We start from the raw sequence: 26,461 nt of genomic DNA, 5'->3' as shown, positions 1-26,461 counted from the left end.
TCTGTGCCACTGGCCTCATGGGCTTGCTGGCCTGACTGAGCTGGCATCCTCCCGCATCCACTGCAAACTTGAGCTACACCCTGGCATTTTCCCCTGGCCAGTGGCCTCAGCCTCTCCTTCAGGTTGAGATGCCCAGAGCTGCTGTGCCTGGCCAGTGCCATCAGTGCTGTGGTTTGCAGCAGACACCTGTGCCTGGAAAAGGCCATGAGGAGGCTATTTTCATTTCTCCCTGGCTCAGCCTGCTGTGAGGCTTGATGTGAAAGCCGTGTGGAGTCCCACTGCATCTGCTGCCCTCTGCCCAAGAGGTGGTTAACCAGTGGGAGGTGGCAGAGGGGAGACTCTTTTTGCTAGGTGCGCCCCACTTTGTGCAGGTGCCCGCCTAGATCGCTGCCGTCAGCAGCACGTTATACCACATTGCAGGCGGGTGCGTGAGCCAAATATTTAAGCCTAGATTTCAAGCCCCTGCCGTACCTTAATCTGTCCCTGTGTTGCAGACTTCAGCCCAGCAAGCTCTGACTGGTACCATCAACTCCAGCATGCAGGCTGTGCATGCAGCCCAGGCCACGCTGGATGACTTCGAGACCTTGCCGCCCCTCGGGCAGGATGCTGTGAGTGCTGCGTGAAGAGGGGCTGCTGGGGGGGACCTCACTGGAGGTTTTTGTCTGGGCTGGGTGAGTCTGGATGTGCTCACAGGAGAGGTGTCAGCACTGGGTAGATGTGCTGCCTGCAATGAGGTGGGGTTGCATCCAGCTCTGGGGGCAGGAGCGGGGAGGATTCTTGATCAGGATGGGCTGTGGTCACAGCTCTTCCTTGTCTCCTCTCTCCTGCATCTCTCTGTATGAGCATGGGTGCAGCTCCCCACCACCTCCACCACCATCCCCTGACCCTTTTCTCCCTATTTCAGGCATCCAAAGCTTGGCGCAAAAACAAGATGGATGAGTCAAAACATGAGATCCACTCCCAAGTGGATGCTATCACTGCCGGCACAGCCTCTGTGGTCAACCTCACTGCAGGTACGCAGAGGGGTGGAGAAGAGAAATGACCCACCTCAGGAGAAGGCTTGGTCTCTCTTGTCGGGCTGAAGGTCACATCTCCTGCCCTTCATCAGGAGGACCCAGCTTGCCCCAGCTAGAGCCAAATCGGCCCCGACTGCTTCTAATGTGCCTGTAGAGCCAGCTGTGCCCTTGCAGCTTGGCCTGCCTTTAGATGCCCCAGCATCCCTGCCTGTGCCCAGCCCAGTCCTTCTTCCCAGTCCTTGGCTGACCTGCTGTCCTCTGAACTAGGAGAGTGTTGTCCGGTCCCTGCCATAGCTCCAGGCATGGCTGTAGCACCGTGCAGCTCTCCTGCCCAAACTCAGCTGATGCGACCACCTTTCAGGCTTAGAAGCCAGGGGGTCTTTTCTCTCGCTCCCAGGAAGGGGTGACAGGAGCAGGGGTGCTCCTCAAGCATTACTGGAAGTACGTCCCGTCCTGACTTACCTCCTCCCTGTGCAGGAGATCCAGCGGACACGGACTACACCGCCGTGGGCTGTGCCGTCACCACCATCTCTTCCAACCTGACGGAGATGTCCAAGGGCGTGAAGCTGCTGGCCGCGCTGATGGAGGATGAGGGAGGGAATGGGCGGCAGCTTCTGCAGGCGGCCAAGAACCTGGCAAGCGCCGTCTCGGACCTGCTGAAAACGGCACAGCCTGCCAGTGCTGAGGTGGGAGGCAGGAGGGGCCGTGGGGCCAAGAGGAGGGTGGAAGCCAAGGGGAACAGTCTGGTGAGTTTTTAGGGCTTAACTCATGGAAGTTGGTGTTGCTTTTGCCTCGTTCCTTACAGCCTCGCCAGAATCTCCTGCAGGCTGCCGGCCTCGTGGGCCAGACCAGCGGGGAACTGCTGCAGCAGATTGGGGAGAGCGACACCGACCCCCGGTTCCAGGTGAGTCCACCCGGCGGCACCCAGGGACACCCTCTCCCTAAAACCATCAGCCTTTGCACAGGACCTGGCAGGAGGGCTCCGGGCTGAAGCTTGGCCAGTGCCCGGGGGTGACTTTGCCGAGGGAGGAGACAGGCCATTGCCCATCTCTGTCCCTAGAGCCACGGTCATGTAACGCCTCTTATCTTGTGGATTCCCATGTAGATCCCAGAAAGCCGGCGTGCTTGGATCCTGCCTGCCTCTGACCCAAAGACGGTAAAAGGGAGCTGTAGGCATGGCTTGGTGGTCCTTGCCCTCTCCGATGTGAGGGGTGCTCCTCTGGTGACAATCAGCTGAACTCTTTGGAGAAGGGCTCTTCTCAAAAATCTGCTTTTCTGGTGATCAGTTCTCAGAAGTCCATGCACTCGGGTCGCCACTCAGGCGAGCGCTGCCCTAGGAGTCCTCCCTCGGCTCCTGCCTGCCGTTCCTTGCCTGTGGGAGCTGCCTGCCTGCCCCCGTCAGAGACCCAGGGTGGTTGGAGCCCTGTGGGGGGGTTTCCTTTGGCTGAGCTGACTTCCAGCTGGCTTGTTTTCCCATGACTGCTCCTTCCAGCACAAGGGAGGTAGCAGACCGTGCTGGGGAGGAAGGATCCAGCCGTAGTGTAGATCAAAACAGACTCCAGAAAGAAGGGGTTTCTGTTCACAGCAGTCATGCAGCCTCAACACGAGCAGAAAATCCTGGACAGAGAGGCAAAGGGAGCAGAAAAGCTACCACCGTGGCAGGGGCCGTGCGTGGCCAGGCAGCAGCACCAGGACAGGGCAGCCCCAAGGGGCAGATTTAAGGCCTGGAAGACAATTTGCACACTCGCAGCAGGATGCTGTGCCCTGGCAGCTGCCAGACCCGAGTGTATCTGCTTCCCTCCTTGGGCTCGGGTGCTGCAGTCGGGGGACTCTGGAGCTGGGTGCATGCGCTCTCCGGTCTCTTCTCCTGTCTGGAAAGGTGGCGGATTGCAGCGGGGGTAGTCTTGGCTTGCAGGAGGCAAGGGGAGGCTTCTGGCTTAGTAGCTGGTGGTTTAGTTGTTGCCTGGTTTCCTGTCTTTTAGCCCTCTTTCCGATAGCCCTGGGAATGACAGCAGAGATGTAGCTCGTCGCTCATGAGCTAGAAAATAGCTGTCATGCCTGCAGTACAGGTGATCGGTGTGGGCAGCGTCTCTCACTCGCCTCTTGCTGGTGGGGTGAGCCCGTGGGCAGGCAGCTGCTGCCAGCATGGCCGTGCCGTGGCCACCTTGCACCCGCTGTTTGGCCGGAGGTGTTTGTCATTTTTTTGCCATTTGGCTGTGCACCCCCTGCAGGCAGTGCCAGCAGTGCCTCGCAGCAGGTTGTCACTGTGGGTACGGTCGGGGACTCGGCACGGGTTGTTGCCTGGGGAGCGGGCGGTCAGCAGGTCATGAGTGTTGCGGTGATGCTGGGTGTTGGCGTTGGTGGCGGTGCCACGCTGCAGGCTGTGGCTCAAGGCCAGGTTACAGCCTCACCGCCAGCTGTAGCACACAGCAGAGGTGGAGTCAAGGTGTTGCCAGCCACTCCACGTGTTCCTGCTACCAGTGCTGGGCCAGAGTGGATGAAAGGCCCCCAGAGAGCTCACGTTTCCCCACTGAATATTTCACGAGAGCCCTGTGGGCGGCTGCTGATGCTCCTGCTGCCTGTCCTCCGCGCTGACCCTCTCCGTCCCCCCCAGGACATGCTCATGCAGCTGGCGAAGGCGGTGGCCAGTGCTGCCGCCGCCCTGGTGCTCAAAGCCAAGAATGTGGCTCAGAAAACAGAGGACTCGGCGCTGCAGACACAGGTGATCGCCGCCGCCACCCAGTGCGCCCTCTCCACCTCCCAGCTGGTGGCCTGCACCAAGGTAAGCAGCAAGGTTAACCCTCATCTCGGCGTGGCTGCAAGCGTCACCCGGCTTCTGGCAGCTCCACGATGCGTAGGTGTGCCAGGGCCACATGTCCTCAGGTGGGACATTAAGGGTCTGGCACCAGAAGTGTGGGCTGCCTCAAGCTGGGGTCCCTGCCACTGCGCCCGACTGCTGAATATCCTCTTTGGAAGAGCAGAAACTGGGGACAGCTGTCCCTGCACAGCTCCTACAAGGAGCCCACCATGTTCACTGCCCAGCCTTTTTCCTCCCCTCCAGGTTGTGGCTCCCACAATCAGCTCCCCGGTCTGCCAGGAGCAGCTGATCGAGGCAGGCAAGTTGGTGGCCAAGTCAGCAGAAGGCTGCGTGGAGGCCTCCAAGGCAGCCACCAATGATGACCAGCTCCTGAAGCAGGTGGGGGTGGCAGCCACGGCTGTCACCCAGGCCCTAAACGACCTGCTGCAACACATCAAGCAGCACGCCTTGGGTGGGCAGCCCATCGGGCGCTACGACCAGGCCACCGACACCATCCTCAATGTCACCGAGAACATATTCAGCTCTATGGGTGATGCTGGTGAGAGCGGCTGATGACACCTGGGGTGGAGCACGGTGGATGGGAAGGTATCACTGAGGCCATGGGGCTTGCTAACAGGCCACCTTTCCTTTCTGTCCCAGGGGAAATGGTGCGGCAGGCTCGTATTCTAGCCCAGGCCACCTCTGACCTCGTCAATGCCATCAAAGCCGACGCGGAGGGAGAGACGGACCTGGAGAACTCACGCAAGCTACTGAGCGCAGCCAAGATCCTGGCTGATGCCACTGCCAAGATGGTGGAGGCCGCAAAGGTCAGTGGCGTGGGGGAGAATGGACACTGGCTTTGGCCCCCAGCCCCATCCAACACCATCGGCTCGGTGCTGTGAAGGGGGTGAGCAGACCTTGGGTGGCGGAGCAGTTCCCAGAGCAAGGTCCTGCACAGAGCTGAGGACCTGTGCAATGGAGCGGGGCTCCTCCTGGAGCTGTGGGTGGCAGCAGAGGAGCTGTTAGCTCTTCTGCAGCCGAGCTCTCCCAGAGAGGCTTTGGGCATCTCCCCGGCACCGCAGGCAGCCAGGCTGCCTGGGGGTGCTCCCCACTGTCAGGCCAAAGCACAGCTGCTGCTTCAGGGGGACAAGGGACCCAGTGGTCCCTGCGAGGTGTGATGGGTTTCCTCTTTCTCCAGGGAGCCGCAGCCCACCCCGACAGCGAGGAGCAGCAGCAGCGGCTGCGTGAGGCGGCGGAGGGGCTCCGCATGGCAACCAACGCCGCAGCCCAGAATGCCATCAAGAAGAAGCTTGTGCACAAGCTGGAGGTGAGACGCTGGACCAGGGGGCTGTGGAGAGCAAGCAGGCATGGTCAGCAAGCGAGACCCATGCAGGGAGCTCCTGCATCCCTGCACTTTCCAGAGGGATAAAGTCCTTTTGATGTACAGTGTCCGTCCTGCATCCTGCAGAGACCTCCCCATTGCTCCTTTTCCTTCCCTCGTGCACACTGTGTCACTTTGGGATGCTGGGCGCTGAGGGTGCTGGGGATGCTCTGGTGTCACAGGCAGGGGCAAGGGAGGGGAAGTTCAGGGGGAGCTGTGCCGTGGTGTGTGGCGGGGGGGTGCAGGGCAGACTGCTGGTGCTAACCTGCGCCTCCCCCTGCCAGCATGCAGCCAAGCAAGCTGCCGCCTCCGCCACCCAGACCATCGCCGCTGCGCAGCACGCTGCGTCCTCCAACAAGAACCCTGCCGCGCAGCAGCAGCTGGTGCAGAGCTGCAAGGTAAGAGCCCAGGCCTGATCTTGGTGTCTCCTGCACCGCTTCTCCCCATCCCTTCTCCCGTCTGCTGCGCCGGGGTTCCATGCTCGGCTGCAGCAGGCAGGCAGGACCTTGGGGTCCTCACACAGCTCCCCCAGGAGCTGATCTTTTGGTTGCTGGTCCTGGATTAGGCCCATCTCCTCCCAGCCAAGCCTCTCCAGTGACCCTTCTCTCTGGCAGGTGGTGGCAGAGCAGATCCCGATGCTGGTGCAGGGCGTACGAGGAAGCCAGTCCCAGCCAGACAGCCCCAGCGCCCAGCTGGCTCTCATTGCTGCCAGCCAGAACTTCCTGCAGGTACCCACATTGTCTGGAGCCTCCCACTCCAGCTCCGGCCCCATCATTACAGCTTTCGTACTGTGCGCAGCCCTCCTAAGAAACCTACTGCAGGTGGGCAGCAGAGAGGTGCTGCGTGTTTGTCCCCTTCTCATGGCTTTTTCTTTTGGCCTGTCAGCCTGGTGGGAAGATGGTAGCTGCAGCCAAGGCCACCGTCCCCACCATCACGGACCAAGCCTCCGCGATGCAGCTCAGCCAGTGTGCCAAGAACTTAGCTGCGGCTCTGGCCGAGCTCCGCACGGCCGCCCAGAAGGTGAGAGGCTGGGTACCATCCTGCAGCAGGACCCCAGCTGTGCAGAGCCGGTGGGGATGGACCGGTGACAGGTCATGGTCTCTGCTGTGGCAGGGTAGGCTCGATGGTTGACCCACTCACCTTCCGTTCCTCCCCATTGCAGGCTCAGGAGGCATGTGGACCCCTGGAGATAGACTCCGCGCTGGGTCTGGTGCAGAGCCTGGAGAGGGACTTGCAGGAAGCCAAGGCAGCTGCCCGCGATGGCAAGCTGAAGCCTCTGCCGGGAGAGACGGTGAGGGCACAAGGAAGGGGTGATGCGGGGTGGGTGCTGGGGTGGTGGGGGAGTCATGGGGGTGGAGGCTGGCGGTACAGCCCACCAGCATGTCCCTGCTCATCCCTCCGTAGATGGAGAAGTGTGCCCAGGACCTGGGGAACAGCACGAAAGCTGTCAGCTCTGCCATTGCTCACCTCCTGGGAGAAGTGGCCCAGGGCAATGAGAACTACACAGGTACTGGCTTCCACGCTGGGGCTGGGAGAGGGGAGGGAGCCATGCCAGCAGCCACTGACGCCTCCATATCCCCCAGGGATCGCTGCCCGAGAGGTGGCCCAAGCCCTGCGCTCGCTTAGCCAGGCTGCCCGTGGTGTGGCGGCCAGCACTCCCGATCCCCAGGCACAGAGCGCCATGCTGGAGTGCGCCAGCGATGTCATGGATAAAGCCAACAACCTCATCGAGGAGGCGCGGAAAGCAGTGGCCAAGCCTGGTGACCCAGAGAGCCAGCAGCGCCTGGCCCAGGTAGGGGGAGCGGGGACGCCAGTGCCCCCCACCAGCCTGTGGGAAGGGCATGGGGCTGGCCAGGGGGATGGTGACCGCTCTTTGCTTCTCCACAGGTGGCCAAGGCGGTGTCACAGGCCCTGAGCCGCTGTGTCAACTGCCTGCCAGGGCAGCGGGACGTGGATGCTGCCATCCGCATGGTGGGAGAGGCCAGCAAGAGGCTGCTCGCGGATTCGGTGAGCTGAGCAGGGGCGGGAGGGGAAGGGGGAAACCTTGTAGGGATGCAACTTGTCCATCCACACCAGGCTCCTCTGTAGCGTATCCCCAAGCATGTGCCAGATCTTCATCCTCCGTCTCCATCCTAGCTGCTTCTCCTAACCCTTCTCCCTTCCTCCAGTTCCCTCCCAGCACCAAGAGCTTCCAGGAGGCGCAGAGCCAGCTGAACCAGGCAGCCGCGGGGCTCAACCAGTCTGCCAATGAGCTGGTGCAGGCATCCCGTGGCACCCCTCAGGACTTGGCCAAGTCCTCCGGCAAATTTGGACAGGACTTCAATGAGTTCCTGCAGGCAGGAGTGGAGATGGCCAGCCAGTCCCCGGTGAGAGCAAGCACCCATTGGGGGATCCTGGGTATGGTGAGAGGTTTGGGGAGCCTAGGAGGGCGGCTGACCGCAGGCAGGGTGGCTGGGCAGCGGTGGTTGGGTGGCTGTGGCCAACACAGCTGGTGAGATGGGGTCTGGGACTGTGCAGAAGTGCCGCATCAGGGAGAAAGTGGCTTGGGTTAGTTCAGCAAGTGTTGCTGCCGTATCCCTGCTGTTGGCAGGCGAGTTAGCTGAAGGGAGTCGGCTCAGCTTGAAAAACCAGCAGAGAAGACCCGGGGTGGGCGTGGAGTTTGGAAACCTGCGGCAGGTAACTGTACTTGGCTCCTTGCAGAATAAGGAAGACCAGGCACAGGTGGTGTCGAACTTGAAGAGCATCTCCATGTCCTCCAGCAAGCTGCTGCTGGCTGCAAAGGCGCTGTCTGCCGACCCCGCAGCCCCCAACCTCAAGAATCAGCTGGCGGCAGCGGCACGGTAGGAGGACCCGCGCCCTGTGAGCTGCTTTCTGTAGCAGTGGGGCCGGGTGGCAGAGCTGGTGCTGATCCATGGGCCTTTCTTCCTTGTGCCCGGCAGGGCTGTGACAGACAGCATTAACCAGCTGATCACCATGTGCACGCAGCAGGCACCGGGCCAGAAAGAGTGCGACAATGCCCTGCGGGAGCTGGAGGTGAGAAGCTACATCTTGATGAGGCAGTGGAGGGGCTGAGATGTCTGGGTGCTGAGGTGTGGTGGGGAGGGGGGAGCTGCACCCCACTGCGAGGGGCAGGAGGGAGCAAAGAGGAGGTGCAAGCAGAGGGCTTGGACCCTTCCCTTGGATGTGACACCTGTGTCCCTCCAGACCGTGAAGGAGCTGCTGGAGAACCCCACCCAGACCGTCAACGACATGTCCTACTTCAACTGCCTTGACAGTGTTATGGAGAACTCCAAGGTGAGCCCTGAGCTGGAGGTGGACGTTTGGGGGAGGATAGGGAGGTTTGGGAATGATGTGGGGGAAAAAGGAAAGGTGTTTCCACCCCTGTTGATGAAGCACAGTGAGCTCTGAGCCTGGGAGCATGGAGCAGGAATGGGAGCTTGTCTCTAACAGGTGCATGGTGTGTCCTGCAGGTGCTGGGCGAGTCCATGGCTGGCATCTCCCAGAACGCCAAGAACAGCAAACTGCCTGAGTTTGGTGACTCCATTAGTGCCGCCTCCAAAGCGCTTTGCGGGCTGACGGAGGCAGCTGCCCAGGTGAGAAATGCTCAGTCCCAGCCCCAGCCATTACCCCTGGTGCATAGTTGCCGTACACACCTCTCCCCTGCCCCTCAAAGCCTGGCCCCATGGTATGGTGCTGCCAGCCTCCTCCAGAGCCCATGCCTGCTCTGAGCCTCTCCCCTGCACATGAGCTCTCACCACCTCTCTTGTGCTCCCAGGCTGCCTACCTCGTGGGGGTCTCGGACCCCAACAGCCAGGCTGGACAGCAGGGCTTGGTAGACCCCACTCAGTTTGCCAGAGCTAACCAAGCTATCCAGATGGCCTGCCAGAACCTGGTGGACCCTGCCTGCACCCAGTCCCAGGTGAGTATGAGCTGGGGCACCATTACAGGCATTTTCTTGCACAAAAGGCAGTGTGAAGTTATTTCGAAGAGCTGTGTCCCAAGAGTTGGCCAAGATTATGGCTTGTGTCTCATCAAGCCCCATCAGCTGTACCAGGAACCAGCTGGCACCTTTGCTGCAATGGTGACAGTGTCTAGATGGGGGGCTGTATGGGTGTGCAGAACCTTGGCGATCCTGTTTGGATCCCAAGAGGGGTTCTGTCCTCACTGGTGCCCCATGTGGGACTGGCAGGAAGGGAGAGCTGTGGGGATGGGGAGTCATGATGGATTCTGCCTCACCGTGCTCTTCCCCACAGGTGCTGTCAGCAGCCACCATTGTGGCAAAGCACACCTCAGCCCTGTGCAACACGTGCCGCCTGGCCTCCTCCCGCACTGCCAACCCTGTGGCCAAGCGCCAGTTTGTCCAGTCAGCCAAGGAGGTGGCCAACAGCACAGCCAACCTGGTGAAGACCATCAAGGTGCGGTCTCCCTGCCGGGGCTCTGTGGTGGGATGGGATTTGGGGCATGGTGGGGGTCAGATAACTGCTCTGGTCTCTCCACACCAGGCCCTGGATGGCGAGTTCAACGAGGAGAACCGAGAGCGGTGCCGTGCCGCCACTGCCCCTCTCATAGAGGCTGTGGATAACCTGACTGCCTTCGCCTCCAACCCGGAGTTTGCTACCGTTCCTGCGCAGATCAGCCCAGAGGTGGGACGCTGCAGGGGCAGGGAGGCTGTGGCCTGGCTGTGATGGGGGCTGCCAAAGGGTGAGGAGGAGCTGTGCCTCCTCCTGAACTTGGGATGTAGCCCCATTGTGGGGCTGGTGCCTTGGGAGGGTGTGATGGGAAGGTGGTGGCAAACCCTGGGCTTCGAGGGCCTGCTCCAAGGTGAGGGTCATGGGAGGGGGGTAACTTCCCAGGCGCAGTCTGTCACATGCATCACCACCAATCCATCGCCTCCTCACACAGGGGCGCAGAGCCATGGAGCCTATTGTCACTTCGGCCAAGACCATGCTGGAGAGCTCTGCTGGCCTCATCCAGACTGCCCGCTCTCTGGCCGTCAACCCCAAGGACCCGCCGCAGTGGTCAGTGCTGGCCGGCCACTCTCGCACTGTCTCGGACTCCATTAAGAAGTTGATCACCAACATGAGGTGAGGCGAGTCCTGCCTGCTCGGCCATGGCCCCGTTCCTGCTGGCAGGTACCCTTGTTTTGAGCGAGCATCCCTGGGGATGCTTTGACTCATCTTCTCGGCCACTGCTGGCAAGGGGAGGCAAGGGATGGGAGAAAAGATGTTGTCCCCATTGTCCTGTGCAGGAGCTGCTCCTCAAGCCCTGGCATGGGTTGATGGGAACCCATGCCAGTGTGCGGGGACTTTATGACCCTGGGTTGCCCCAAAGCCTGAGATATGAGTCCTGTCCCTTACCATCACCAGCTGAAGTGTGGGGGTGAAGGGATGGTGGAGCACCTGCCAGCACTGGGCTGATCCATCTTGTCACACAGGGACAAAGCTCCAGGACAGCGGGAATGTGATGAGGCCATCGAAGTCCTGAACAGATGCATGCGGGAGGTGGACCAGGCCTCCCTTGCTGCCATCAGCCAGCAGCTGGCCCCCCGAGAAGATATCTCCCAGGAGGTGGGTTGGGGACGCGCTGCTGCAAGCTGAACGAGGGTGGCGTCCTTCCCCCTGTCTCCCAGCAACTCATGGTCACCCCAGCCCTGCTGCAGCCTCACACAACACCCTCTCTTTGCAACAGGCTTTGCACAACCAGATGATCACGGCTGTCCAGGAGATCAGCAACCTGATTGAGCCCGTGGCCAGCGCGGCACGGGCTGAGGCCTCGCAGCTGGGGCACAAGGTAATGTGGGGATGGGGAGCTGCTGCTGAGGTGTGCAGTGAATGTGGAGGACTCATGGCAGAAAGAGAAGTGCGAGACAGCCAGGGCTGGAAGCTGCTGGTGCTGATGATGCTCTTCCCTAGGTGTCCCAGATGGCTCAGTACTTTGAGCCGCTCATTATGGCGGCTATTGGTGCTGCCTCCAAAACGCCCAACCACCAGCAGCAGATGAATCTCCTGGACCAGACCAAAACACTGGCCGAGTCCGCCCTGCAGATGCTGTACACAGCTAAGGAGGCTGGTGGAAACCCCAAGGTGAGCAGGAGGGCCATGTGTCCGTGGTGTGCTCCCCTTCACGTGTGGGTGCCGTGTGGTGCATGCAGGGTAATTGTGCAGCATCCCTGTCAGGATGTCTGCCTTACCACAGTCTTTCTTGTCCTTGCAGCAAGCTGCCCACACCCAGGAGGCTCTGGAGGAGGCCGTGCAGATGATGAAGGAAGCGGTGGAGGACCTGACCACCACCCTTAACGAAGCAGCCAGTGCTGCAGGTGTTGTGGGGGGCATGGTGGACTCCATCACCCAGGCTATCAACCAGGTGAGTGGAGCGTGGAGTGCACCTGGCCAGGGCTGGGGATGAGGGAGAGGAAAACTCGGAGTCAAACCCTACAAGGTCTCTGGGCTGGGGCTGGAGTCAGGGTCTCCGTATGGTCTCTTGCAGCTGGACGAGGGGCCAATGGGTGAGCCAGAGGGGACCTTTGTGGACTACCAGACCACGATGGTGAAGACAGCCAAGGCCATCGCAGTGACTGTACAGGAGATGGTGGGTGCAAGCAAGCCTGTCACCGCAGAAAGCGCCGCCTGCCACCCAAGTGGGGCGACCGCCCTCCTTGTTTGCCCATCCCAGCGTAGGGCCCCTCCAACCTCCTGCTCTTCTTCCATCGGCAGGTCACTAAATCTACCACCAACCCAGACGAGCTGGGCATACTGGCCAACCAACTCACCAATGACTACGGGCAGCTGGCGCAAGAGGCCAAGCCGGCTGCGCTCACCGCTGAGAACGAGGAGGTGCGAGCGTGGCAGGGAGCGCCGGAGTGTGCTGCGGGGCAGAGCAGGGTCTGCTGGAGTGTGAGAGCAGAGGACAGGGGTGCTCAAACCTCCCATCGGAGCTGGAGGCAGGCAGCATTCACACCTGCCCTGCAACACAGTGTGGAAACATGGAGCAAAGCCATGTTTCCTTTTTCCCGCTGCTGAGTGGATGGATTGGGAGAGAGGAGCTGGGTGCGGGTGGCTGGTGTTTCCCGGTGGGTATCATGGATGCGGGGCTTAGTTCTCTGCTGGCTCTCTCACACGTGTGTTCCTCTCCAGATCGGCTCCCACATCAAGCGCCGGGTGCAGGAGCTGGGTCATGGCTGCGCCGCCCTGGTCACCAAGGCTGGAGCCCTGCAGTGCAGCCCCAGTGATGCCTACACCAAGAAGGAGCTGATAGAGAGTGCGCGCAAGGTTTCTGAGAAGGTAAGCGGTCCAGAGAGAAGGGTGATGGCATGGCAAGATGGGAGGGATGCTGGATTGAGCCATATGCCCTTGAGCCACCACGCCAGGTTCTCCCCTGGTCCTGTTGGTCTCTCAGCCATGCTCGCCTTGCCCAGCTGACAGGGTGGAGGATGGATCCCCCTCTCCAGGCGCCATAACAGCAGCTGGTGCTGTGATGGGTGAGTGTGATGCCGAGGTGCTGCCTGATGATGTGCCGATGATGGCCTGCCGGGGGACACGGATCCACACACTGGCGGCAGCCCAGGGCTTTCCAAATCCGCTCTTGTGGTGGTGGGCGTAGCGTTTGCTGCGTCTTCAGCCAAGCCTGCAGTTCATGCTCGGTGACCAATCTCCCCTTCATCTTTCTCTGGTGTGGTGGAAAGCGTCCTGTCCATCAGTCAATCTAAAGAACATGCTTCTGAATTAACAGATGAAAACATGGCTAAAAAACTCTAGTCGATAAGGTGGCAATAGAGCAGCAAGACTTGTAAGCAGAACACTTGTTCATAGTGCCTGGCACATTCCTGCACTGCAGGTCCTTCCGCTCCATGATTGCTTTCCCTCAGGAAACTTGTTCTCCTATGAGTGCTTGCCCAAGTACAGAAATTGAGTTTAGCAGCTAAAGAAGGAATGAGCTGCGATGTTCTGATGCCCGTCATGTAAACGTTATTAATTTGGAAACTAGCAGAGTCAGATATCTCCTGGACCCCCAAATACAGTAGGTACAGGGACAAGATAAATAAATTGAAGCTAAGAAGGGGTGTCCAGACCATGTGATTCCGAATTCCCCTCCTTGATGTGAAGCAGCTCCATGCTGAGAGGTGTCAGAGGATGCGTGTGGTGGGAGCTGCCTGAACTTGCTGTGCTCCTCGGTCACCCTCCTTCTACCCCGCAGGTGTCTCACGTGCTGGCAGCCCTGCAGGCCGGGAACCGCGGGACACAAGCCTGCATCACAGCAGCCAGCGCCGTCTCTGGCATCATTGCGGACCTCGACACCACCATCATGTTTGCCACGGCAGGAACGCTCAACCGGGAGAACTCGGAGACCTTCGCTGACCACAGGTATCAGGGCACCTCATCCAGCCTCTGCTTAGCCAGAGATGTGGGGGATCAGGCTGTGTCCCTTGGTCTCCCATCCTTCTGAGGTGTGGACCAGCCCCAAGGAGAGCTGCAAGTTCAGGTCACACCAGTTCTGTTTCCCCTTCAAGTTTGTACATACAAAAGGCAGGGTCCACAGTCTCTCTACATCCCAATGACCATGTGTGCGTGTAGAGGGTTACATCGTACCTGACTCCCTTCTTCTCCCCAGGGAGGGCATCCTGAAGACAGCCAAGGCACTGGTGGAGGACACCAAGGTCCTGGTTCAGAATGCCACGGCCAGCCAGGAGAAGCTAGCCCAGGCTGCCCAGTCCTCTGTGTCCACCATCACCCGCCTGGCGGAGGTGGTGAAGCTGGGTGCTGCCAGCCTGGGATCTGAAGACCCAGAGACTCAGGTAGGATGGGCTGTGTAGGGTGAACAGGAGCGGTTCATAGCTTGCTTGAAGGGGTTGAAGGTTGCAGGTGTCGTGTGGTGCTCTGGGCTGGATCCTGCATGTTGTGGAGAAGGGTGGGTGGGCTGTGGCTGGTGCTGGCTGGGTTTTTGCTGGGCTGGATGCCCTGGGTGCCCAGATTTCTCCCAGCCTGAGTGTGATGGTAGCCAAGCCATTGCCCTGGTCTTGCTCTCCCCAGGTGGTCCTGATCAATGCTGTGAAGGATGTGGCCAAGGCACTCGGAGACCTGATCGGTGCCACCAAGGCAGCCGCCGGCAAAGCTGGGGATGACCCTGCTGTCTACCAGCTGAAGAACTCTGCCAAGGTCTGACTGGGTGTGATGGGAAGGAGGGAATGGGGCAGGGGAGGCTGGAGAAAGAGCAGGGGGGGCTTCTCTGCCTCTCTGGGAGCAGGAGGACAACTGGTGGGCGATCAGAGCAAGAGGAGAGGAAAGGGCACGTAAAAGGTGGGGCACAGCATGCAGAAGAGGCATTGGTGGGAGAACGAGATGGGGTGGCGTGAGTGAAGTATGGGAATGAGACCATTTTGGACCAAACCATGAGGGAGGGACAAGTGCTGGCAGCAGCGCAGAGCTTGCGTGGGGCTTCACCTGTCTCTGTTCCCTTCCACAGGTGATGGTGACAAATGTCACTTCCTTGCTGAAGACAGTGAAGGCCGTTGAGGACGAGGCCACGAAGGGGACACGGGCACTGGAGGCCACGATAGAACACATACGCCAAGAGCTGGCGGTGAGTACAGCTGCACTGCTGCAACTGCCATCCCTCCCAGTGGCTGCCCCACACCTCACCGCCACCTCTCGCCTCACAGGTCTTCTCCTCCCCGGTGCCTCCTGCCAAGGTCTCCACCCCGGAGGACTTCATCCGTATGACGAAAGGCATCACGATGGCCACAGCCAAAGCGGTGGCCGCTGGCAACTCGTGTCGGCAGGAGGACGTCATCGCCACGGCCAACCTGAGCCGCCGTGCCATCGCGGATATGCTGCGCGCCTGCAAGGTGGGGCAGGCAGGGGATGTGGGTCTAGCACGGGTTTGTGGGTGCCGGTGGGGATGGTGCTGGATGTGAATTGGGGCTTCCCTGTCTCCTGGGTTTCAGGAAGCCGCCTACCACCCAGAGGTGAGCGGGGACGTCCGTCAGCGGGCACTGCGCTTTGGCAAGGAGTGTGCCGATGGCTACCTGGAGCTGCTGGAGCATGTGCTGGTGGTGAGTGTCCCCTCCGCGGTTCCCGGGGTGGGCAGAGGCTGCCCATGGATGCCAGGGTGCTCCCCAATTCCCCAATGTCCTGTGGGCTCTACACCTCCCACTGAGGTCTTTGCACGGCCCCCTTCACTGCCGGTGCTGGCACAGCGTGTGGCTGAGCCCCTGCCGTGGAAGCAGATGTCAGAGAGATGAACAGGCTCTGAAGAAAGGTATTTGGCTAACAACAGGCAGAGATTAACTGGCTGTAAACAGATGGAGGCTGGAAATTCAACAACACGGGGGCAAAGTCCTGAAGCAGCTTGCAGTAAAAGTGGTGGGAGTAAGAGACTTCAGGCAGTGTGAAAACAGAGCTTGTTAAGCTCGCAGCAGAGTGGGAGACAGGCAGTGCCCACGGCAGCACAGGTGATAACTGCGAGCGCCAGCTGCACCCTTCTGATCCAGTCTTCCTCTGTCTGAGTCCTCCCGAGGACTTCAGCTGGCCACTTTAATTGGCTATCCTACAAGAAGAGTGTAGTTTTACAAGAAGCAAATTAGTAGAGCAGTAGAGAGGATACAGTGAGGTCCTTCCAGCGGTTTGCATTCTCGGCGGGATGGCAAAGGTGGAGTCAAGGGCACTGGAGAGGTGCACAGAACCCAGCCAGCGGAGCTGCGGGAGCCCTTGAACTGGAGTTAGTACAAAGACTGAGGGCGAGTCAGCTCTGTGGAGCTCGGACTGCGGTTTCCTGCAGGGAGAAGCCCCTTTGGGCAGAGGGTAACCAGCGCTGGAAGCACACAGAGGGAGTGGGCAGGACTTGATGGCCAGAAATTGAAGCTGGGTGGGGGGGAAGTCAAAGGGTGGTTTTATCCAAAGGTGGTAACCGCTGGGGTATGGTTCCAAGGGAAGCAGTGAGTTCTCCGTCCTCTGCACCTAGATCAAATGTCTGGAAGATGCTTTAGCCACACATAAGTCATGGCAGCCAAGGCTGAGGAGAAATTCTCTGGCTGACCTGTTGTTAGCAGATGATTGGGCTAATGACTTAGTGTGGCAGTGCCGGTGTTGTCCCAAAGAGGGGTCGTTTACCCAGTGTGCAGATGCCAGTATACACACAGGGTGGAGGTTTTACCTTTTTATTTCATTTCTGCAGAGTTGGGTGCTACGTGGTAATGCACAAAGCTAGCACAGAGGCCTAAAAACTCTTACGAATATTTATACGGTCCAAAACGCAGAAATGCACACTCTTAATTAGAAATATTGGTTAGTACCTTAACAATTTCTATCGGTTAGTACCGTCTCTCGCTTTCATTTAAAGGTGCAAGGTCCTTTAACTGATGTGCCCATGCTCCAGCACCGTGGGGGTGTAGTCCAATTCAGTCTCCAGTTGAGTTTGTGGTTTCGATCTCCCACTGCCACTTTTACCCTTCCTCCAGTTACTGCAAATTTTTGTTGACTTTATGCCTTATCCAGCAGCTCACTGGTTTTGGTGCCTCCTGTGGCGGGATGTTCCTTATTATCAGCCTTCTTCAAGGGTGTATTCATTAGTAAGACATTTATTGTTTATACCAAGTGTCTGGTCTCACAGGGCCTTGTGACCTTTTTTACAGCATTCTTACTTTCTTACTTACTTTACAGCATTCTACATTCTTACTTAATGACAGATTCTACCTTCTAAAATATGTTTTACCTTTTTAAAAGTACATTCTGCCTTCTTAAAGTACATCACCAGAGGTCAGCCTACGTGCAGGAGCGTGCTATTCCACTGTATTTCGGGTGTAACCATCCAGCTGCAGTGCCATGTCTCTTCAGTATCATACCTTGGTTCATCTCTTGAAATGTTCACTGGAGGTGCACCTTAGCAAGCTCATAGCCTCCAGGGTGCCTTCAGCTCCAGGGAGAGACCATTTAGCAGTTTCAAACACATTGTCAGAGCAGATAGCAGACTCAATAATGTGGCATTTAGTCTGGATGCGCTTAGGAGGTCAAACCAGCCATCGCTGTGTGCCGTGAGCTGGGGGGTCCGAGCCACGTGCAGCTCTGATGACTTTGCTGGGATGGCCCCGCACAAGCCCAGGATAAAGCCACGAGCGCCCCCCCCCCCCCCCACACACACACACAGCCTCTGCAGGAGTCTGGTCTGCGAAGGCAGGAACAACGCACGTGGGTCACGTTTATCGGAGGGCAGCAGGAAGGAGGTAGGGGAATGGGAGGGGAGATGGCGGATGCGGTGCTGCCTCACTCCCCAGCGGCAGCAGGTCCATTGCTGTATGTTGGGTCCCCACGGGAAGCAGTGCCTTGCACGGAGCGTGAACAAGCGTGTTCAGGGTTTGAGAAAGAGGGTTATTTGGGATGGAAGACGTGGCTGCCGGCAGAGGAGTGGGAAAGCCTGCATATTTCACTGGGGAGGGGAAGGAATTTGAACCTCCACAGGCACTTGGGGTTTGGTAACGGTAGGACTCTCCCTCCAAAAGCAGCGAGATCTGGTGGCTGAAAACTGCAGTGAAGCCATTTGGGGTGGGGAGAAATAAGGTGTAAAGCGGGGGCGAGGAGGCAAGCGGCTCCGTGGCTGCTCTGGGTGTAGGTGTCTCCTCTGGCCGTGGGAGCCTCATCCAGGAGCCCCAGCTGAAGTATGAGCTAACGATGGCGGCACGGCTCCCCACCCGGGACCTCTGATCCTTCGTTCCCACCTCTCCTCTTGGCTGCCCTTCACCCCTCACCAGAGAGCACCCACGTCCTCCTGCCCCACCCCGTGCCCCCCAGCACCCACGTGTTCTGGCCCGGGCGTTCACTGCTTTCTTCTCTCTCTTCTCCCTCCCTCTCTGTCAGCCGGTGAGTAAGGTGACGTTGGGGTGCCTGCTGGTGTCTAACCTCAGCATGAGCCTTGCTCACGGCGTGTCTGTGTGCCCAGCCCAGTGCTGGGGTGGCACTTGCGTGTGTCCGCAGAGACCCCCGGGGTCCGTGTGCGTGTACTCACACCCGCTCTAGCTGACGGGCAGCTCTGCCGCCTGTGTGGTGCAGGTCAGGCCAGCGGTGAGCTCTGCTTGTGCGTACGGCCCCTGTGTGTGCGCACATGTGTGTGCTGTGGTGTGTGCATGTGTCCTCCCCCACCCCAGTGAAGGACCCTCATGGCTCTGCCTGACACCTTCTCCCAGCAGCGCCAGCTCTCCTGGGCTGGGACCTGGCTCCAGGGTTCGCGCCCTTTGCCCAGCTTGTGTTTGCAGACAAGTCTCCAAAACAGGGGACAGCAAGAGGGAAATGCTTCTGGAGCTCGAAATGCTTTGTAGCGGGGCAAGACATCCTGGAGGGGGTAGCTGCTGAGTGCAGGAAGGCTTGCGCTGAGGGTCTTGTGTCTGCAAGATGCCCCAGAAGCTGTGGATGCAGAAGGGCTAATAAGGGGAAGCTCATCCCATCCTCGAGCAAGAGGAGACCAGCCAGGGTCACTTGAGAAAGCACCACAGGCAACACCTGATGTGTACCCATGTTGGGGGGGAGCTGGGGGATCCCACCTTCCTTCCCTGGGGAGTGCACCCTGAACAGACCTATGAGGTCCCCCTTTCCTAGGTGCTTACATCTGCTCCTTTCCCACAGATCTTGCAGAAGCCGACTCACGAGCTGAAGCAGCAGCTGGCAGGCTACTCCAAGCGCGTGGCCAGCTCTGTCACCGAGCTCATCCAGGCAGCCGAGGCCATGAAAGGTAAGGAAAGGTCCTGCTCTACGGGGCAGGACCAAGGGCTGGGATCAGGGTGGAAGGGCTTAGCAGCTGATGGGGGAGGTAGGGTGAGGCAGAAATGAGGCCGCACGCAAGGTTTAACCTGGCTCGCTTCCTGGTTTTTCTAGGGACGGAGTGGGTTGACCCAGAAGACCCCACTGTCATCGCTGAGAACGAGCTGCTGGGGGCAGCAGCTGCCATTGAGGCTGCAGCCAAGAAGCTGGAGCAGCTGAAACCGAGAGCCAAACCCAAGGTAGGTGGTGCTGAGCCTTGGCTGACCCCTGTGCTCAGCTTGGGGTGGGCTGGGGCTCTCCTGCCCGTGCTTCAGCCAGGTCTGAAGCCCCATCTGACAGCCGGTCCCTCTTACTGCACTCCCACATCCCCAGCTGGACCTTCCTTGGGCAGCCCACGCCCTCCTGCACCTCACAGCCCTTAATCCAGCTTTATATGTGCCCCCCCACACCCTCCAGCCCCCTGTGGCCATCATCCTGCTCTGCTCCATCTGTCCCAGCACCCCTGCCTGGGACTCACACCCTGCTCTTGCCCACAGCAAGCAGACGAGAGCCTGAACTTTGAGGAGCAGATCCTGGAAGCTGCCAAATCCATTGCTGCAGCCACAAGTGCCCTGGTGAAGGCAGCCTCAGCGGCCCAGCGAGAATTAGTGGCCCAAGGAAAGGTAAGTCTGCGAGAGGGGAAGAAATAAGAACATGTAGGGCTGTGGTGGGTTCTCCCTTCTCCTGGGTCTGCTTGGACCCCTCATGCCCCATGGCAAGGGGTGCATGGGGTGGTGAGCCTCACCCCTCCTCTTCTTCCTCACAGGTGGGCGCCATCCCCGCCAACGCAGTGGATGATGGACAATGGTCCCAGGGACTCATTTCAGCTGTGAGTATCAAGGTCATGCTCAGGGGATGGGGGGAGGGATCCCTCCTCTTTGCTCCTGCTGCAAAGAGGAGGATGCTCTGCCCGTGCACTTCTCCTCAGTGGAAGAAGCAGCCATGCTTCTTGCTCCCTCTCCCACCAGCTGACACATGGCATGGAAGCTGGTTGTCACCATCCCATGCCCCACAACCTCCTTGGGGGATTGGTCGGGGGGGGCTCCCATACCCCCACTGACAGCCTCTCTCTCTGCAGGCGCGCATGGTGGCTGCTGCCACCAACAACCTGTGCGAAGCCGCCAATGCAGCGGTGCAGGGCCATGCCAGCGAAGAGAAGCTCATCTCGTCTGCCAAGCAGGTGGCTGCCTCCACGGCGCAGCTCCTGGTGGCCTGCAAGGTGAAGGCTGACCACGATTCGGAGGCCATGAAACGGCTCCAGGTGAGTCCCAGGATGCTGCTGCAGCCCCAGATGTCTCCTCCCAGCTGCTGGAGGTGTGGGTGGAAGTGGGGTGGGGGCTCATGGGTGCTCCCCAGGTCTCAAGCTCCCTGCCTGCGTGCCTTCAGCAGGGAGCTCATTGGAACACAGGCTCCACGTCACTTGGACTTCACTGCTAATTGCATGCCACGCGTGTGAGTGATGCTGGGCTGCGGAGCCCAGCGGTGTTCAGGGATGATGAACTGGCACAGGAATGCCTGAAATGCGTTTGCTGCATCACTGGCATTCGAGACATTAATGTTTGGGGGACACGTTAGGTAGCACCCTTAATCCTCAGAGGCCATGGCACACAAGAGGTTAATGTCCATGCATTGTGGGGGTTAACATGGGGTCCCAGCACCGGTCCCTCGGGGAGGGTCAGCAGGACTGCCCCCCAGTCACTGCCCCATGGCTCAGACAGGAGCCAGAGCCCGGCTGGGAGCAGCAGCGCCTGAAATGGTCATGAGCGGGTGGCAAGGCAGCGAGCCATGTAAAGGAATCCCTGCCTGCAGCTCCCAGCGTGCCTGGCTGCCTGTCCTGCCTGCCAGCCTGCATGTGGGCAGGGGTTCTTTGACACCCCCCCAAGCAGCAGTCGTATGCAGGGGCTGTGACTTAACGCTGACGTTCCCCCCTTTCCTGCTGCAGGCCGCTGGCAATGCGGTAAAGAGAGCGTCGGACAATCTGGTGAAGGCAGCGCAGAAGGCAGCTGCCTTCCAGGACCATGACGAAACGGTGGTGGTGAAGGAGAAGATGGTCGGGGGAATTGCACAGGTGAGGAGTAGGGCTGCTCTGGTGGGGCAGGGGAGGCTCTGGCTGCCTGTGTGTCTCTCAGGAGCCGGTCCCACCACCCACCAGTACAGGGCATGTCTTGAGAGAGCCTTACAAAAGCCCTATCCCGCCCAGTGCCAATTAAACACTGTGGCTACACCCTCTTCCTGCCATATGTATAGCACTGGGCATAGCCAGTGATGGTGCACGCTCCCCGGAGCGTGATGCCCTGGCTTCTCCTTGGTACTACTCAACACCATCCCTGCGTCCGTGACACGTGTGAAGGGCAGAGCATCAAGTAATGGGGGAGAGCTGCCCAGTATGAGGTGACACATGTCCCAGCGCTGCCTCCTGACCACGGGCTCGCAGCTGAGACCCTCTACAGGGCGCGTGGGGCTGAGCCCCAGGAGCCGTGCTACCCCCTGTTAACTCTGGAGGACTGTGGTCCCACTGCAGGGACAGCACACAGCCCTCATGCCCGTGGCCACACCAACCCAGGGAGGCTGTGGCTGTGGTGGGGGGAAGCAGCAGCCAGAGAGCATCCCTCTCGGAGGCAGCCGTGACCCTAGGGCTCTCTCCCGGCAGATCATCGCCGCCCAGGAGGAGATGCTACGCAAGGAGCGGGAGCTGGAGGAGGCGCGGAAGAAGCTGGCCATGATCCGGCAGCAGCAGTACAAGTTCCTGCCCTCGGAGCTGCGGGACGAGGAGCAGAACTGAGCCCCGCGCCCTCCCGCCGCTCACCGCACAGACTGCCGCCTGCCCGCCCGCTCCTATTTAAGACGATCCGCCTCAAGCGAAGGGCTGCCTGGGCTAGACCAGAGCTCTGCCCGCACCCAGAGCGACGGGACTAACCCAGCTGCTGCTCCATGCCGGTGCCGCACCAGCAACTCCGCTTTGCCGCCCAGCCCACCTTCCCACACGCACCCAGGGCACAGCCAGAGCGTCCGGAGGGACCCGGCTGGGCTGGCAGCCGGGGCTGCACCGGCTTAGGGCTCACCCGCCAGCCCCAGGGTGCGGGGCTGGAGAGCTCTCAACTATAAGGGGATATTTCTGTGTGCCTTTGTCCTTCTCACTCGTGCTCCTTTCTTCTCTCTCCTCTGCACGGGCTTGCCCTCTGCTGTGCAGTCAGGTACAGGGAGTAGCATGGTCCCTCGCTGACCTCTCTCACAGAGCCGCCTTTCACCTCCAATGCCTTATTGCTGGCTGAATCGTCCTCCTCCTCCTCCTCCTCCTCTTCCTCCTCCTCCTCCAGAGCTTCTCTGGGAGGCACTGAGCCCCGCCCCCCCCCCCCCCCCCCCCATGAGCATCTTCTTCAGCCTGGGCCCCTCTGGGGAGCAGCAGGGCTGGAAGCCACAGTGCCTCTGCTCAGCATGGGGGGGTGCGTGATGGGTTCACCGCCCGAGCTGCTCTTTGCCTTCCCGCGGGGATGCCCTCTGCCCGTGGCCCCAGCCAGCTCTGCCCTCCTCCTCCTTCCCAAGTGCCTGCATCGTTTTCCAAGATCTGCAGTATTTTTGTAACTTTTCCATTTCTCTAATATCGAGCCTGCAGCTTTTGAAGTTCATTTATTACCCCCTCCCCTCCCAGCTCATGCCCCAGCTCACTAACACCCAGCTCTTGCCGGGGTCCCGCAGCCCAGCATTCCACCCCTCCTCGGCTCTGGGACCCCCATTCCCTCCCCCTTTGCACTTGCTGAGGCTTCTTTCACTATTTTGATACTTTAAGCATCCCATATTAAACATTGAAGGAAACCAGCTCCCCCTGAAGCTCCAGGGTGGGGTGGGGGATGCCGATGTCTGCTTGGAAAGATGCATTCATCAATAAAATCTGGTTTTCCTGCTTTCTTGATGCCTGGGTATCAACGGGACCCCTGCCCCGGGAGGGAGGGGTGGTGGGCAGGGGGGCCACTGGTGCTTGCCCTCCCAGCAGAGGCGGGGGGGAAGTGCAGCACGGCTGCTTATACAGCATGGAAAATATTTGAGGCACGTCCAGCCCCAGGCACTCAGCAGGCCAGACCCCCGCTGCCAGCCATGTGCCGGCCCTCACAGGTGCTGCTGGGGGCCACTGCTGCGGGAGGGGACCGGGGGGGGGTTTTTGTTGCTGGGGGATTTGGGCTTTGGAGTGGGAGGGGGATGTGGAGGGGCAGCTGGGCTCCTGGCCCCATTCCTACTGCCAGCCAAAAATATCGCTGGTTAGGGTGCTATGGGGGTGCAGGTGAAGGGACCCTCCAGGTCACTGGTGGCCCACCGGTGGGGAAGCGGCAGCCCTTGGCGTGCTGTGGGTCTGGGAATGTGGCCGGAGCCCTCCCGGCTGCTGGTGCTGAGCTCACCCCCCAAAATAGCCCCCCGGGGCCGACCTGCGCAGGCAGCAGCTGCCCCAATCGTGTCCCCACCTGTTCCCACCCTGTCACTCAGCAGGGGTTCAGGGGGCCCGAGCGGCAGCGGGACGGGTGGGGATGCTACGGGGTGGAGCGGGGACGCGGGGTGAGCTGGCACGTGTCCCCTGCTTCCAGGACCCGTCCCCAGCAGCGTGAGCTACAAGCATCACGAGCGGCGAGGGCAGCATCCCACAGCATCCTGGCAGTGACCCCCTGTCCCCTTGTGGGCACATCCCAGGGGGTGCAGAGGGGCTGTCCCCCCTGGGACCTTCGCCCCTGGACGGGCTCCAGGGTGGATTTGTGGCTCTCGCAGGCATCCCAGTCCTCCCAGCTGTCCCCTGACAATCTGCGCTGGCCTGACCCGGCACCAGGCTCTCACCCAGGTACCAGCCGGACACAAGGTCCCTCTGAGCAGCCAGCAAGGACAGTGAGTGGGCACAGTGTGGCAGCGGCCCTGGCTTCATCCTGGCACCCTATGGCCAAGGGAGCTCCAGCACCCCCGGCACAGGGTTGCAAGAACATCCACTGCCGTGTCCTCAGGCTGGGGACCAGGCAAGTGGTGGTGGCACAGACATCAGGGGAGGGACATGGGGTGCAGTTGGCCCCAGTCTTCTAAGTCTTGCCTGCTGGAGAGAGGGATTATTTTGGCAGGCAGGTTTGGGGGAGGACATGTAGGGACTTGGAGCTGGGACCAAGGATGTCCAAGCTTGGAGAGGGACAGTGCCTCTGCAGGGACCCAAATGGGGTTAAGTTGGAAGTGGGCAGGGAAGCTGCAGCCCAAATCCTCAGGGAGACCAGGGACTGGGGGAGAGACTGTGGTGTGGGTTGCACCCAGGGGTTTGCGTTTAGACAGCGGGACAAGCCTTTCCCCAGGAAGGCAGTCAGATCCTGGAAGGTGGCACAGAAGGGGGTCCCCATCCTTGGAGACTCAGCGGGGGGTGGGACTGGACATGGGGCAGCAGTGGGAGGGATGTGCACCCACACCACTCTGCACCCCCTGGTCCTAGGGGGCACCCCAGAGGATGGCCTCGAGGGCAAACTCGTGGGCCTGGGCACCTGGATGGCCCCAGATGTGCCCATCAGATGTGGCTGTGACACCTGGAGCAAAGGGGAGGAGGCAGCAAGGGAAAACCGCATCCTCTGGGGACACATCTGAGGGCTGAAGCCCCGCCTGGCTCCAGGGCAACTGCCTGGCTGCTCACACCACGCACGTTGTCATCTTTCCCCCATGTGCCGAGCCCATAAAGTTGCTCCGGGCCAAAGTATCTCGCAGAAAACCATCCATCCTCGCCCGGGAATGACGGGAGACAGATCTTCCCCCTCCCCTCAGAAGCCGCGTGCTGGTAGTTACTAACTCTCCTTGTCCAAATATGTGCCTAATTCGTCAGTATTAATAGCTGCTCTCCAGAGTCCAGCAGTGGCTCTTCTGCTGCTTTCCCGACGGCGCCAGCAGCCCCTCAGTCCTCGACTGCTCCCGTCCCTCATGCGCCCCCCACAACCCAGGGCTGGGGGCTCCTAGAAAGCCACTTTCTCCGGCTCTCAAAAGCTTTTTGCTCCTTTCAGCTCAGAGCACCAGTGCCGAAAAGTTGTGGCAGGCAGGGGCCAGACGCGGCCCTGGGGTGACGGGCTGGGGGACCCCTCACCCCCCTCCTGTCCCCGTCCCATCCCAGCCTCCCCACGTGCCGCACGGCTCCTGCAGCCCCTCCGATGGCTCCTTCCAGCCCCTCCCCGACCCAGAGCCCACCCTGCAGCTGGGAATGCGCCAGAAGCATTTACGAGCGTTATTAAAGCACGGGTTATTTTTGGAGGAGCTGGGATCTGAAGGGTTTGCATTTTTTTGCCTGTGGAATACAGTTTATTTAGAGAAGAAAGGCGGAGAGGGGCAGCAGGCTGCCCATGCACCCTGTGTCACCCTGAAATGCCACCCTATGGGCTGTGCATGTGTGAGGTGTCCCTGTGGGTGACAGGGACGATGGCACCAGGGTGCAAGGCAGCAGGGAGGTGGGTGCCAGGGAGCCTACATGGAGCTGGGGCCCCGCTGCCCTGCTGTGACACAGGAGCTGGATGGGAAGGTCAGGGGCTCCACTTTCTTCTCTCCCAGGGGATTTTCCCCATGTGGGCAGTGCCAGCCCATGGCGTCCCCAAGCACAATCACAGCCCATGTGTGTCCCTGAGTGTAATCACAGCCTGTGGGTGTCTGCAGTGTCAGACTGTGATGTCCTCGACTGCAATCGCAGCTTGTGGGTGTCCCCAGCTGCAGTCACAGCATGTGGGCGTCCCTGAGTGCAATCAAAGCCTGAGAATGTCCCCAGGTCTTCAGTGCCAGCCCATGGGTTTCCCCAGTGCCGTGCCAGCCCCTGAGGTGCCCCTAACCCAGTGTCAGCAAGCAGGGTCCCTCAGGCTGCAGGGTGCAGTGACAGGGCATGGGGTGTGCCCGGGGCAGTGCTAGCCATGTCCCCTAGCGCAGGGACAGCTCTGGCCAGAGCAGAGGCAGGTCTCAGGCCCTGGGGGTGGATGGCTGGTGGTGTCCCTGGGGCACAGTAACAGCACACTGCCAGCACATGCAGTCCCCAAGCACAGGGCCAGACACGGCACGTTCCCCACGATGGTGAGAGGCTAGAGGAGGTCCTCTCCAGCCCAGCGCCACTGGGGAAGTGCCACCAAAAATGCCCCTACTGCAGTGCTCCAGGGTGTCCCTAGCACAGTGCCACTGGGTTGCCCCTAGAGCAGTACCCCTGGGGTGTCTCTAGCACAGTGCCACCAAGCTGTCCTTAGTGCAATACTCCTAGCGTGTCCCTAGCACACAGCCATCAGGGTACCTCTAGCACAGTGTCACTGCGCTGCCCCTAGTCTAGTGCCACCGACATGTCCCTAGCTTAGTGCCACCAGAGTACCCCTAGCACAATGCCACTGGGGTGTCCTTCACCTAGTGCCACCAGGGTATCCCTAGCACAGTGCCACCAGGGTATCCCTAATGCAGTGCTCTGGGGTGCCCACAACAGAGCGCCCCCGTGGTACCCCTAATACATTGGCCTGGGGTGTCCCTT

The 26,461-nt window shown here is 60.1% G+C and overlaps 1 protein-coding gene across 4 annotated transcripts in view; it reads left to right on the top strand.

Annotated features, from left to right (window-relative positions):
- The window catches only part of TLN1 (talin 1), a 35,452-nt gene extending 12,572 nt beyond the window's left edge, over positions 1-22,880 (top strand). For all 4 annotated transcript variants that reach the window (XM_054185607.1, XM_054185609.1, XM_054185608.1 and 1 more), the window contains 44 exons: positions 495-608; positions 905-1,013; positions 1,494-1,702; positions 1,822-1,920; positions 3,631-3,798; positions 4,078-4,372; positions 4,474-4,640; positions 5,012-5,140; positions 5,479-5,592; positions 5,809-5,922; positions 6,080-6,214; positions 6,357-6,485; positions 6,599-6,701; positions 6,778-6,986; positions 7,082-7,201; positions 7,363-7,560; positions 7,895-8,034; positions 8,134-8,227; positions 8,399-8,488; positions 8,665-8,787; positions 8,970-9,113; positions 9,448-9,609; positions 9,697-9,837; positions 10,097-10,278; positions 10,629-10,761; positions 10,883-10,984; positions 11,107-11,277; positions 11,408-11,557; positions 11,681-11,782; positions 11,908-12,027; positions 12,328-12,474; positions 13,388-13,554; positions 13,802-13,985; positions 14,221-14,346; positions 14,654-14,770; positions 14,850-15,035; positions 15,135-15,242; positions 18,802-18,907; positions 19,051-19,175; positions 19,473-19,598; positions 19,742-19,804; positions 20,054-20,236; positions 20,918-21,043; positions 21,626-22,880. In XM_054185607.1, coding sequence (XP_054041582.1) covers positions 495-608; positions 905-1,013; positions 1,494-1,702; positions 1,822-1,920; positions 3,631-3,798; positions 4,078-4,372; positions 4,474-4,640; positions 5,012-5,140; positions 5,479-5,592; positions 5,809-5,922; positions 6,080-6,214; positions 6,357-6,485; positions 6,599-6,701; positions 6,778-6,986; positions 7,082-7,201; positions 7,363-7,560; positions 7,895-8,034; positions 8,134-8,227; positions 8,399-8,488; positions 8,665-8,787; positions 8,970-9,113; positions 9,448-9,609; positions 9,697-9,837; positions 10,097-10,278; positions 10,629-10,761; positions 10,883-10,984; positions 11,107-11,277; positions 11,408-11,557; positions 11,681-11,782; positions 11,908-12,027; positions 12,328-12,474; positions 13,388-13,554; positions 13,802-13,985; positions 14,221-14,346; positions 14,654-14,770; positions 14,850-15,035; positions 15,135-15,242; positions 18,802-18,907; positions 19,051-19,175; positions 19,473-19,598; positions 19,742-19,804; positions 20,054-20,236; positions 20,918-21,043; positions 21,626-21,757 — 6,162 coding nt within the window. In that variant the 3' untranslated portion in view covers positions 21,758-22,880. The remainder of the gene's footprint in view (positions 1-494; positions 609-904; positions 1,014-1,493; positions 1,703-1,821; positions 1,921-3,630; positions 3,799-4,077; positions 4,373-4,473; positions 4,641-5,011; positions 5,141-5,478; positions 5,593-5,808; positions 5,923-6,079; positions 6,215-6,356; positions 6,486-6,598; positions 6,702-6,777; positions 6,987-7,081; positions 7,202-7,362; positions 7,561-7,894; positions 8,035-8,133; positions 8,228-8,398; positions 8,489-8,664; positions 8,788-8,969; positions 9,114-9,447; positions 9,610-9,696; positions 9,838-10,096; positions 10,279-10,628; positions 10,762-10,882; positions 10,985-11,106; positions 11,278-11,407; positions 11,558-11,680; positions 11,783-11,907; positions 12,028-12,327; positions 12,475-13,387; positions 13,555-13,801; positions 13,986-14,220; positions 14,347-14,653; positions 14,771-14,849; positions 15,036-15,134; positions 15,243-18,801; positions 18,908-19,050; positions 19,176-19,472; positions 19,599-19,741; positions 19,805-20,053; positions 20,237-20,917; positions 21,044-21,625) is intronic.
- The last annotated feature ends 3,581 nt before the right edge of the window (positions 22,881-26,461 follow it).

This window comes from Rissa tridactyla, chromosome Z (assembly GCF_028500815.1).
Source record: "Rissa tridactyla isolate bRisTri1 chromosome Z, bRisTri1.patW.cur.20221130, whole genome shotgun sequence".
NCBI classification, from domain to species: Eukaryota; Metazoa; Chordata; class Aves; order Charadriiformes; family Laridae; genus Rissa; species Rissa tridactyla.
The sequence above is the reverse complement of the archived record's forward strand: the minus strand, read 5'-3'. Positions and strand labels throughout refer to the sequence as shown.